The sequence below is a fragment of the Vulpes lagopus genome, chromosome 11 (assembly GCF_018345385.1).
Source record: "Vulpes lagopus strain Blue_001 chromosome 11, ASM1834538v1, whole genome shotgun sequence".
NCBI classification, from domain to species: domain Eukaryota; kingdom Metazoa; phylum Chordata; class Mammalia; order Carnivora; family Canidae; genus Vulpes; species Vulpes lagopus.
This window is the reverse complement of record NC_054834.1, coordinates 13,278,301-13,290,483: the sequence shown is the minus strand read 5'-3', so window position 1 is coordinate 13,290,483 and position 12,183 is coordinate 13,278,301. Positions and strand designations below refer to the sequence as shown.

At 53.2% G+C, this 12,183-nt stretch overlaps 1 protein-coding gene across 2 annotated transcripts in view; it reads right to left on the bottom strand.

The window, feature by feature from the left end:
- Positions 1-245: 245 nt before the first annotated feature.
- Positions 246-12,183, bottom strand: part of COG5 (component of oligomeric golgi complex 5) — a 292,761-nt gene continuing 280,823 nt past the window's right edge. Inside the window, exon 22 of one of the 2 annotated variants that reach the window (XM_041774079.1) lies at positions 246-1,044. In XM_041774079.1, the coding sequence (XP_041630013.1) occupies positions 930-1,044 (115 nt within the window). In that variant the 3' untranslated portion in view covers positions 246-929. Of the gene's footprint in view, positions 1,045-8,495; positions 12,113-12,183 lie in introns of those variants that run through there. The other variant, XM_041774078.1, reaches the window with a different exon arrangement.

Below are 12,183 nucleotides of genomic sequence, written 5' to 3'. Positions count from 1 at the left end.
CTGCTTCTCCCTCTGCCTGTGTCTCTGCTTCCCTCGCTCTGTCTCATGAATAAATAAAAATCTTAAAAAAAAAAAATGTTAGTGACAGGTCACGGGCAATAGACAAACAAGGATCTAGATTATCTATTTGTAAGACTCTTTGTAGACTAAAAATTGTTTTTAACAATTTAACTCGACATCTCTACTACAAAGTTAAACAGCCCCCAAAGTCTGCTTTTTAATAAAATGACACGCAGAGTACAAAAGACAGCCTTGCTCTGTCTTTATTAAAATAGATACAGTAGGACGTAAACAACATATGACCCTGCGCCTTAGCTCTAGGATATACCGGTGGTTCCCAGACGTCGCTGCGTATTAGAGAAATGCCTGCGGACGTCTGGAAAAACTGAAGCCTGGCTCCTTCCTACCCGTGGACATGGCAATATAGGGTGCAAATCGGGCATTAGAATTTTCGAAAGTTTTCCACCAGTGACTCACTCTAACGTGGAGTCAAATTTGGAAACCACGGGGTTATCCAATGACCTGGGGGGGGGACAAAGGTTAATTGGGAGCAACGGTACTTATAACTTGATCAGATCCCTTAAAAAGCAGTGACAGTTCGGATGTGTGCATACATACAGGGGTAATCTTATGTAACGGGAAAGAAATTTTAGCTACTCTCATAGAAAAAACCTGAAAGGAGGAAAGAAAAATGTTGGCTATCTTTTGGAAAAATCAGGTCCACAGAGTTTGAAGGTGGGAACGAATCTATTTCGACGGTTTACGCTACTTAAGAGAGAGGAGCTAAAGAGGGAGGCAGAAGACGGGGATCCGGAGAGCTCGATTACATTCCTGCAGTAGTGGACGGTGGCGGGTTCTCAGAGTGTGTTTCTTAGGCCAACTGCCAACCTGGTCTGGGTTCGCGCAGAAGGGAGGCCAACGTCCCGGTGTCACTGGAGGGCAGACGTGGCTTTCTGAAGCAGCTGAACCATGATGGGATAAACTGGTGCAAATTCTTTGCCTTCTCTACTTCTTACTGATTGAACGTAAGCTTCCAGAGCGCCCCTGAAAAAAAACAAAGTCAAAAAATACAGGAAAGCACTTGGAGGTTGCGGGCCGGCCGAGCTAAGTGGCCGCCAGCCTGCAGCGTGGTTCCCGGCCTCGGCAGAGGCTCCGGCCGCCCTGCTCCTGCCCTTCCTCTCCCCCCGGCGCCACGAGGGGGCGCCCCGCGCCGCGCAGAGGCCAGCTCGGGGTGCGCTGGGGTGGGGGGGCTCCCGCACCGCCGGGGCGCTGAGCCAGGTGAAGGCTGTGCCGTCCTGAATGAGCTCTGGGCGCGGCCTGGCGTCCACCGCAGCCGCAGAGGCCACGGCCGGCAAAGCCCACGGTATTTACTCTCTGGACCTTTACGGAGAAAGTTTCCTAATCTCTGCACCAACAATCTGTTTAAATGTCATATCATGTTTAAATGGAGCCAGAAAAAATGGTTAATAGATTACTTTTTCATTATTGGCCTATTTATGCCCTGACAAAATTTTTGGCAATCCTGTTAAAAGTTGCACACTGAGATTAGAACATTTCTATGAAGATGGAAGTTCGTAACACCACCGCTCAGCTCACATCACAAACTCAGTCCCAAGTCTGAAATGTAATTTTTAACTGTTTTTTTGCTCCCAAACATGGAGCACAGTGACCCCTTGGTCAGACGTGTTGATTATCGCTGGCTCCGCAGCCCTCCGCCCTGCCAGCCGCTTCACGGCCGGCTGTGACACATTCCCCAGTCCTCCTATTTCCACCCGGGCCTCCTGATTGTTTCCATCTGTGTTCTGGGCAGAATTATCCAGTTTCTGCCCTCAAACTCGCTTGTCAGAAACAGAGCACTCTAAACCACCTAGAGAGAACCCTAATGGAAACCATGGGCCCTGGGTGCCGATGATGTCAAGGTGGGCTCGTCAACTGTAACAATGGACCACCTGTGGGGATGTGGTGGGGGGAAATGGGGGAGGCAATGCATGGGGGGGCGCTGCAGGTGGATGGGAACTCTCTGTACTTCTCAAATATGCTCTGAGCCTAAACCTGCCCTCAAAAATAAGTCTATCCAGGCACCTGAGTGGGTCAGACAGTTAAACTGGGTTGTGGGATCTACCCCTGCATCAGGCTCCTTGCTCAGTGGGGAGTTCGTTTCTCTCCCTCTCTCTGCCACTCCCCCACTCACACTCCCTCTCAATTAAGTCTTAAAAAAAAAAAAAAACGTTTTTTAAGTTAAAAAAACTAAAAGAAACTTAGGGGGAAAACTCTTCAGGGTAGCGTTTGACCCACCATTCCCTGTGTCAACAAAGGGCCCCAACCTCTCCCCAAGTCTCTAAAGTCCTCTTAACCTACCTTACTGATTTCCACACCCAGCACCCCCCACTCTTTGCTTCCACTTGAATCCTGCCACGCGGTGCACAGTCACAGCTGTCGCCTCAGAGGTGGGGCCCAGCCCTGCCAGCGGGACTGATGCCGGTGCCTGCCACGCACTATCCCATGAGGCCGGTGTCTACACTCAGAGCCCACTGAGCACCAGCTTCAGCACACCCCCACCCCCTGTGCTTCTGCCACGTTCTAGATACTTTGCTGTGGCCTCAAAACCCCTTCAAATCATGAGTTCAGGTGTCCGCGTTCCCTGGAGGCGGGCAGCGCGGCGGCACGTCTGAGATCCCTGCCCAACCTGAGGACCCCGGGGAGAGGCCCGCGGAGTGTGTATCGCTCTGGAAAGAACAAGGGAGCGCTGCAGAAGGGCCTGCTTCTCCCCACCACAGAGACTCTCCCCTCCCTCCCGAGCCCCGTTCCCCTAGGTCTTTCTCCGTTCTCTTCCTTACTTTGGGGATGCTGCTCCATGCCGTCCTCCCCGCAGGGCTCTTTGCCAGGACAGAGCCTCTCCTAACTCCAGGCGGCACCAAAGAAACCACCTGGAGTCCCGAGAATTTGTGGAGAGGTCTAAGGCTTCTGCGTCAAGAGCCATGCCTTAGGGGGACCCGGCATTTTGGGATTCCTGAAGGCTGGCTCCCTGCTCTGCTCAAGGCATGACGACTTTAAGAAAGCTGTGTGGAGGGACCGGCAGGGCCTTCCCCTGCCTCGCTCTGCGAGCTAGGCCCCATTTTGAGCCATATGGTTAGAGACCCTACATGACAGGACAAGACTTAAGACTGCCCGGGAAGCACCTGGTACTCCCCTAGGAACACATATGGACCTAGAAGGTGCTCCAACGCTGTGCTCCCCACCAGGCTTCCACCACGGGGCTGCCAGGCGGCCTCAGATTCTCCAGGGGAGCTAGCAAGCGGCTGACACTTCCATCAGGGCGTCATCCCACTGCACCTCACTGCCCATTAGACTGCAAGTATCTGATCCATGCTAAGTTCCCTCTTAAGAATGTAACTTCATTTGGAGGGTTGGGGCTGTTCTGCTCCCTTACGCAGCCCCAGGATGTAGCGCTTGACAAATGCATGATCCATGAGTTTTAAAAAATCAATTAGAAATACAGGAACATAAACTGTAATGAAAAGTAATGACAAGAGTGCAGAAGAAAGAGAATAAAGGAGAAACGTGACTGTCAGATGCTCCAAAGCAGCAGCGACATGAAAAATGGAATTTAATGCTCTGAGAAAATGATGTTTTATGAGATGCCTTAGTTCATGTCAGAGCTGAACCTTCATGAAGCTATTTATGAAATATCTTGCTGTTTTTAGTAGTACTTTTCGAGTTGCTATGGCATCCTGGGCAATCGCCCCACTCCCAAAATGTAGCCCCTGCAGGCTCATACACAGAAGAGAAGTCCCCGAGGGCTCCGGCTGTCTTTGAGACAATGGTGTCTATACATCAGTCTAAGGAATTAGTGCACTGAGATTCACGGAAATTGCGACCTCTCCGTAGTGAATGAATTAGATCCATTTTAGCTAATAAATGAATAAAAATCAACTGAGTTTCATTTGCATTCAAAAAGACAAGACATTATGTAAACTACACGATATGTAGAAGAAAGTTCAGAAATGAGTTTGGTTAGTTTGATATTCATGAAAAACACCATCAGAACTACAGGGAGAAAAACAGATTAAAGCTACCCTCCCACATAAGATGAGAGCAAGATTTTCAGGCAATTATTAAATAACTTCATTTGCTTGAGCAAAACATCAGCTTTCTTGGAAGTCAGGCCAAGCATTATGTAAGAGTCTCAGCTTCGTTTGTAATCGAAATAAGCAGATTGTTAAAGTTACCCTTATGGGGGGGAGAAAAAAAAGGTAGTACAGGAATTGCACAATTAGTAGGGGAATGGTCTGCGGGAACATGGCAACACTGCTCGGTGTGACACAGACTGGCCAAGTAAGAGGTTTTTAGGGAACACAGAATTCACTGCTGCCAGGCACTAAATATCAGTGCCTCATAATGTGCCTCATAATGAACACAGAAACGACGGAAAGCCCTACCACGTGCCCTCACAGGCAACTAGTCCCTGACGTCCCCTGGGCTCCGTCCTCCCGCTGGGTCCCGTCTCAGGCACCCGGACTGCAGGTAGCTAGTGCCACGGGACACCAGGACAGCAAGCCTCGCCCTCACCAACAGGATCATGAAGGGCAGGACCAGCCCCAGGGGAGAGGAGCTGGGCTGGTTCCGCCCTGGGCTCCGGGGTGGGGGGCAGGGGTCCTGCCTGTCCCCGACGCTGTGGAGCTGTTCTCCATGAACAGACCAAGGGAAAACGGAGCCTGAGGGGCAGCCCTGAAAAGGGCCGCGGCTCTGCGGCCAATCTCAGGAGCTTGAGGCCGATCCTACCACTTCTGCAGAGCAGAGGAGCCGGTCCTCGTCTTTGATGAAAACTCACTGGCGGGGCGCAGAGGGCCCCCGCCCTCCCCCGGGCCGCCCTGCCCCTGGGGGCACCCCTGTCTGCTGCGGCGCCTGCCCAGTGGGGGGCTGCTGGGGACACCCAGTGAGCTGGCCCCGTGAGTCCGCGATTACTCGGACTCCACCATTACGTGACTAGTATCCATTCACGCTCTAGAGAAACATCTGGTGTCAAAAGGAAGCAGAGAGGCAGGCGGAGGAGAGTTCATTATTTGCCACTTCCTCAGCAGCAGTGGCTATCCTGACGTGGCCTATTTATGACAACTTAGCACACTGTGCTGGGGGGGACAGATAAGCCCACGACAGGGTCTACCCCAAAGGTTGGAACAAATGTACTGACATTTAAAGAGCAATACTCACCCTGGGTTTATCTACAGGGGAGAGAAGCTCATCTGGCGCTGCTTCAGCATGCAGGGACAAAATTAGTTTTGCAATAATAGATAAGAAAGAACATTCGCTAGGACAAAGCTTCTCTCCTTGCCAACAGCCTGGGCTGCGGCAGGAGCTTGGTGTTTGGAGCCCCCCAAGGAGGGCTCAGTTTTCCGCCCCAGGCTTGAAGGTTCTGATACCAGACGCATGTGGAGTGATGGGCAGGCCTGACTGAAAGAGCGTGACAGTATTTCTGAGCCTGATTTCAGCTGCTAAATATGGGCTTAGCAACAGCGCTGCGATGAAGTCACGCAGGAGACATTTTCAAGAGAAGCGAAAGCAAACACTGTGATGTGCCCGCAGCCGGGCGGCCAGGCCACGGAGAGCCGCTCTCAGCAAGGGTGCGGGGGGCTGAGCGCCGCGCTGACGCCCGCACGAAGCCGCCGTGGGAGCCGCACCCGGTGCCCGGTCCACGCGAGCTCACAGCGGCGCCGTCACAGGCGCGGAGAAGCGCAGGCCGGGCCCTGCCGCCCACCCGCCGGGGAGGCCTTTTGAGCTCCATGAGCTCCGCTGCGGTCCCCGCCCTGAGGACCCGGGGGGCGGTGGAGGCGGTGGTGGGGACACCAGGCTTCGTCTGCGCTCGCACAGAGTGCTCCGGACCCCACGAGGCTCGGGCCAGGGGACCCAGCTCTCTACTCTGTACCGAGGCTCAAGCAGAGGCTGGCGGGGCGCCGTGTCCCCCCCACCAACTGCATCAGCACCCCCGGGGGGGGGCACTGAGAGTGGCTTCAAGGGCGACTTAGGAAGTACGACTGATGAAGACTTGGAGACTAGGGGTGCCAGAGGAGTTGAAGGATGTCGCAGAGGTTTTTCTAGCTTGGCTGGGGCGTGATGGTGACACCCCAACCAAGATGGGGAGTCTGCGAGAAGGAGATTTCAGAAGAAAGAGGATTTGTTTTTAAGATTCTGAGCTTGAGAATTGTGTGAGACTTGGAGGGACATGTGACAGTCAGTCTGCTGGCCCGAGGCCCTGGGCAGTCGAGGGGAGCCGCAGGCCTGGGAGCCATTAGGACAGAAGAGGTCACCAGAATCGGGGGTCTAGGTGAGCTCGCCTGGGGGACCAAAGCCTACACAGAATGGGAAAGAAAAAGAGCCAGACACACGCTGTGGGACATGATGGCATGTGAGAAGGGGACAGAAGACGATTTTGCAAAGTAGACTGAGGAATAAAAAGGAAAAAGTGGCCAGAGAGATTAGAATGGAAGGAGTGGACAGGGGTGCCAAGGAAGCTCTGGAAGGCAGGACCATCTCAGTTTGCTTTAATGTCCCCAGGCCTGGCACATGGTGAACATTGATAAAAATGTCTTTAGTCAAATGGTCAGTGCGATGTTTCCAGAAGGAAGTGGCAGTCAACTCTAAAGCTGCAGAGTAAGAAGGCAAGAAGAGCAAGGCGTGGGTTTGGTGGCTCGAAGGTCTCTGGGGCTCTGCGGGAGAGCGATTTCAGAGAGAAGGCTGAGGAAGAGAGCCACCTGGTGCCCGGCCGCAGAGACTCCCAGGGGAGGCGCCCTGGAGGGTGTGCGGTATCCACATGGCTGCTCAGTTTACCTTTTTTCTGCTAATAACTGTATCACGTTTGGGTATTTTAATTTTTTTAAAGATTTTATCTATTAATTTGAGATAGGGAGAGAGCATGAGAGGGGAGAGAGAGAGAAACAGACTCCCCGCTGAGCAGGGGCCCCGAGGTGGGGCTCGATCCCAGGACCCTGGGATTATGACCGGAGCTGAAGGCAGATGCCTAACTGACTGAGCCACTCCGGCGCCCCAAGTGTGGGTATTTTGTAAAAGTTTACTCACATCTGTGCTCCACCAGTTCAGTGACTGCAACACGTGAACATGAAGCAGAAAATGGGGACCTAAAGCAAGGCGTCTTTTCACAGCTGGCACTGGCTTCCAAACCCAGGGCACACAGTTCCTAGGGCTGTGTCAGGTGAAGTGTGAAGATTTGGAGGTAAGGACACAGGGATGTGAAGATTTGGAAGTAAGGACACAGGGAGCTGCAACTGTGGGGTGCTCGGGAACATGTGTGCCCATGCCCTGAGGTGGCCGGCCACAGGGAGGTGGCACCTTGGGTGAACGCCCACCCACGCACTGCTCCTCCCCGGCGTCTCCCCCCTCTCCCCCAGGGCTGCGGGAACAGGCAGGTGTCCCGGGGGCACTCGGCCTTACCTGATGAGGAGGAGCCTGTCCTTTTCAGATGGATGGTCATCTAGCCACTGGGAGAAGCGCGCGTGGGACCACTCTGCTCTCTGCAGGTTGGAACACAAATCAGTGACGACAGTGCATGCACGTCCTCCCGCGAAGGACAGCACGTACTGGCACAAGGGATCTCCAGGATGCCCACAGCCAAATTATCCAAACTCCTGCCTGAAGGAAGGTGGCAATCCTTTGGTGCACCTTCTTGACTCCCAAGGACCTTCTGGATTTTCCAGTTGAAGATGGGTCAGCATAGGAAGTGGGGCCTCCGTCAAAAAAGCCTTATAAACTTCCATTACTAGTGTCATTATACTTAGAGGGGGAATTCTGGCTTCACAGGTAATTTTTGCACTGCTGAGGGACTGGGGGCTGAGTGGTGGGGACTTCCTTTCCTGCATCATACGTCTAAGGCAGAGATCCATGACTGAGGAAGGTGAGAGAAGGCCAGGGACCATTCCGTGAGTGGGGCTCCAGATTCACAGACGTAAGAGGGAGGACTCATAAGAGAATTCTGGCTTTACTTTATTACCTGAAAAGGCGATTTCAGCTCAGCGGGTGCTCTGGTGAACAAAAACTGAATAATGATGCTGAACGGAATAATGTCCCCCAGTGCGGGACTACTGGCCACGTGCTCGCTTGTCTGGAAGAGCAGGGGTCTGAAAGAAGAAAAAGCAACTGTTATTTCACACTGTTCAATCCTGAAAGAGGCGGCTGCGTAGAAGAACCTCAGCAGCAGAGCAGCACGCTAGTGGAAGCGTCTGTGATACAGCATTTGTCCTAACCTGGTGATTTCCTAACCCCCCGTTCAGTCTGAAGACAGACACGCACGCACGTACCCCTAACCTATGTATTCTGGCTGCCTCACGTGCCCTTCCCCTCCTTCCATGAGCCCCAGTCACGGGCCTGTGGGTCTGACTTGACCTCAGCGTAGCTCAGCTAATCCCCCTCTTAGAGCTCATCTGAAAACAAAGCAACGGTGAAGCCTTCAAGCAGTTATAACCATTAGATTCTTATCTGTCAGATGCTCCAAAGCAGCAGCGACATGAAAAATGGAATTTAATGCTCTGAGAAAATGATGTTTTATGAGATGCCTTAGTTCATGTCAGAGCTGAACCTTCATGAAGCTATTTATGAAATATCTTGCTGTTTTTAGTAGTACTTTTCGAGTTGCTATGGCATCCTGGGCAATCGCCCCACTCCCAAAATGTAGCCCCTGCAGGCTCATACACAGAAGAGAAGTCCCCGAGGGCTCCGGCTGTCTTTGAGACAATGGTGTCTATACATCAGTCTAAGGAATTAGTGCACTGAGATTCACGGAAATTGCGACCTCTCCGTAGTGAATGAATTAGATCCATTTTAGCTAATAAATGAATAAAAATCAACTGAGTTTCATTTGCATTCAAAAAGACAAGACATTATGTAAACTACACGATATGTAGAAGAAAGTTCAGAAATGAGTTTGGTTAGTTTGATATTCATGAAAAACACCATCAGAACTACAGGGAGAAAAACAGATTAAAGCTACCCTCCCACATAAGATGAGAGCAAGATTTTCAGGCAATTATTAAATAACTTCATTTGCTTGAGCAAAACATCAGCTTTCTTGGAAGTCAGGCCAAGCATTATGTAAGAGTCTCAGCTTCGTTTGTAATCGAAATAAGCAGATTGTTAAAGTTACCCTTATGGGGGGGAGAAAAAAAAGGTAATTGCACAATTAGTAGGGGAATGGTCTGCGGGAACATGGCAACACTGCTCGGTGTGACACAGACTGGCCAAGTAAGAGGTTTTTAGGGAACACAGAATTCACTGCTGCCAGGCACTAAATATCAGTGCCTCATAATGTGCCTCATAATGAACACAGAAACGACGGAAAGCCCTACCACGTGCCCTCACAGGCAACTAGTCCCTGACGTCCCCTGGGCTCCGTCCTCCCGCTGGGTCCCGTCTCAGGCACCCGGACTGCAGGTAGCTAGTGCCACGGGACACCAGGACAGCAAGCCTCGCCCTCACCAACAGGATCATGAAGGGCAGGACCAGCCCCAGGGGAGAGGAGCTGGGCTGGTTCCGCCCTGGGCTCCGGGGTGGGGGGCAGGGGTCCTGCCTGTCCCCGACGCTGTGGAGCTGTTCTCCATGAACAGACCAAGGGAAAACGGAGCCTGAGGGGCAGCCCTGAAAAGGGCCGCGGCTCTGCGGCCAATCTCAGGAGCTTGAGGCCGATCCTACCACTTCTGCAGAGCAGAGGAGCCGGTCCTCGTCTTTGATGAAAACTCACTGGCGGGGCGCAGAGGGCCCCCGCCCTCCCCCGGGCCGCCCTGCCCCTGGGGGCACCCCTGTCTGCTGCGGCGCCTGCCCAGTGGGGGGCTGCTGGGGACACCCAGTGAGCTGGCCCCGTGAGTCCGCGATTACTCGGACTCCACCATTACGTGACTAGTATCCATTCACGCTCTAGAGAAACATCTGGTGTCAAAAGGAAGCAGAGAGGCAGGCGGAGGAGAGTTCATTATTTGCCACTTCCTCAGCAGCAGTGGCTATCCTGACGTGGCCTATTTATGACAACTTAGCACACTGTGCTGGGGGGGACAGATAAGCCCACGACAGGGTCTACCCCAAAGGTTGGAACAAATGTACTGACATTTAAAGAGCAATACTCACCCTGGGTTTATCTACAGGGGAGAGAAGCTCATCTGGCGCTGCTTCAGCATGCAGGGACAAAATTAGTTTTGCAATAATAGATAAGAAAGAACATTCGCTAGGACAAAGCTTCTCTCCTTGCCAACAGCCTGGGCTGCGGCAGGAGCTTGGTGTTTGGAGCCCCCCAAGGAGGGCTCAGTTTTCCGCCCCAGGCTTGAAGGTTCTGATACCAGACGCATGTGGAGTGATGGGCAGGCCTGACTGAAAGAGCGTGACAGTATTTCTGAGCCTGATTTCAGCTGCTAAATATGGGCTTAGCAACAGCGCTGCGATGAAGTCACGCAGGAGACATTTTCAAGAGAAGCGAAAGCAAACACTGTGATGTGCCCGCAGCCGGGCGGCCAGGCCACGGAGAGCCGCTCTCAGCAAGGGTGCGGGGGGCTGAGCGCCGCGCTGACGCCCGCACGAAGCCGCCGTGGGAGCCGCACCCGGTGCCCGGTCCACGCGAGCTCACAGCGGCGCCGTCACAGGCGCGGAGAAGCGCAGGCCGGGCCCTGCCGCCCACCCGCCGGGGAGGCCTTTTGAGCTCCATGAGCTCCGCTGCGGTCCCCGCCCTGAGGACCCGGGGGGCGGTGGAGGCGGTGGTGGGGACACCAGGCTTCGTCTGCGCTCGCACAGAGTGCTCCGGACCCCACGAGGCTCGGGCCAGGGGACCCAGCTCTCTACTCTGTACCGAGGCTCAAGCAGAGGCTGGCGGGGCGCCGTGTCCCCCCCACCAACTGCATCAGCACCCCCGGGGGGGGGCACTGAGAGTGGCTTCAAGGGCGACTTAGGAAGTACGACTGATGAAGACTTGGAGACTAGGGGTGCCAGAGGAGTTGAAGGATGTCGCAGAGGTTTTTCTAGCTTGGCTGGGGCGTGATGGTGACACCCCAACCAAGATGGGGAGTCTGCGAGAAGGAGATTTCAGAAGAAAGAGGATTTGTTTTTAAGATTCTGAGCTTGAGAATTGTGTGAGACTTGGAGGGACATGTGACAGTCAGTCTGCTGGCCCGAGGCCCTGGGCAGTCGAGGGGAGCCGCAGGCCTGGGAGCCATTAGGACAGAAGAGGTCACCAGAATCGGGGGTCTAGGTGAGCTCGCCTGGGGGACCAAAGCCTACACAGAATGGGAAAGAAAAAGAGCCAGACACACGCTGTGGGACATGATGGCATGTGAGAAGGGGACAGAAGACGATTTTGCAAAGTAGACTGAGGAATAAAAAGGAAAAAGTGGCCAGAGAGATTAGAATGGAAGGAGTGGACAGGGGTGCCAAGGAAGCTCTGGAAGGCAGGACCATCTCAGTTTGCTTTAATGTCCCCAGGCCTGGCACATGGTGAACATTGATAAAAATGTCTTTAGTCAAATGGTCAGTGCGATGTTTCCAGAAGGAAGTGGCAGTCAACTCTAAAGCTGCAGAGTAAGAAGGCAAGAAGAGCAAGGCGTGGGTTTGGTGGCTCGAAGGTCTCTGGGGCTCTGCGGGAGAGCGATTTCAGAGAGAAGGCTGAGGAAGAGAGCCACCTGGTGCCCGGCCGCAGAGACTCCCAGGGGAGGCGCCCTGGAGGGTGTGCGGTATCCACATGGCTGCTCAGTTTACCTTTTTTCTGCTAATAACTGTATCACGTTTGGGTATTTTAATTTTTTTAAAGATTTTATCTATTAATTTGAGATAGGGAGAGAGCATGAGAGGGGAGAGAGAGAGAAACAGACTCCCCGCTGAGCAGGGGCCCCGAGGTGGGGCTCGATCCCAGGACCCTGGGATTATGACCGGAGCTGAAGGCAGATGCCTAACTGACTGAGCCACTCCGGCGCCCCAAGTGTGGGTATTTTGTAAAAGTTTACTCACATCTGTGCTCCACCAGTTCAGTGACTGCAACACGTGAACATGAAGCAGAAAATGGGGACCTAAAGCAAGGCGTCTTTTCACAGCTGGCACTGGCTTCCAAACCCAGGGCACACAGTTCCTAGGGCTGTGTCAGGTGAAGTGTGAAGATTTGGAGGTAAGGACACAGGGATGTGAAGATTTGGAAGTAAGGACACA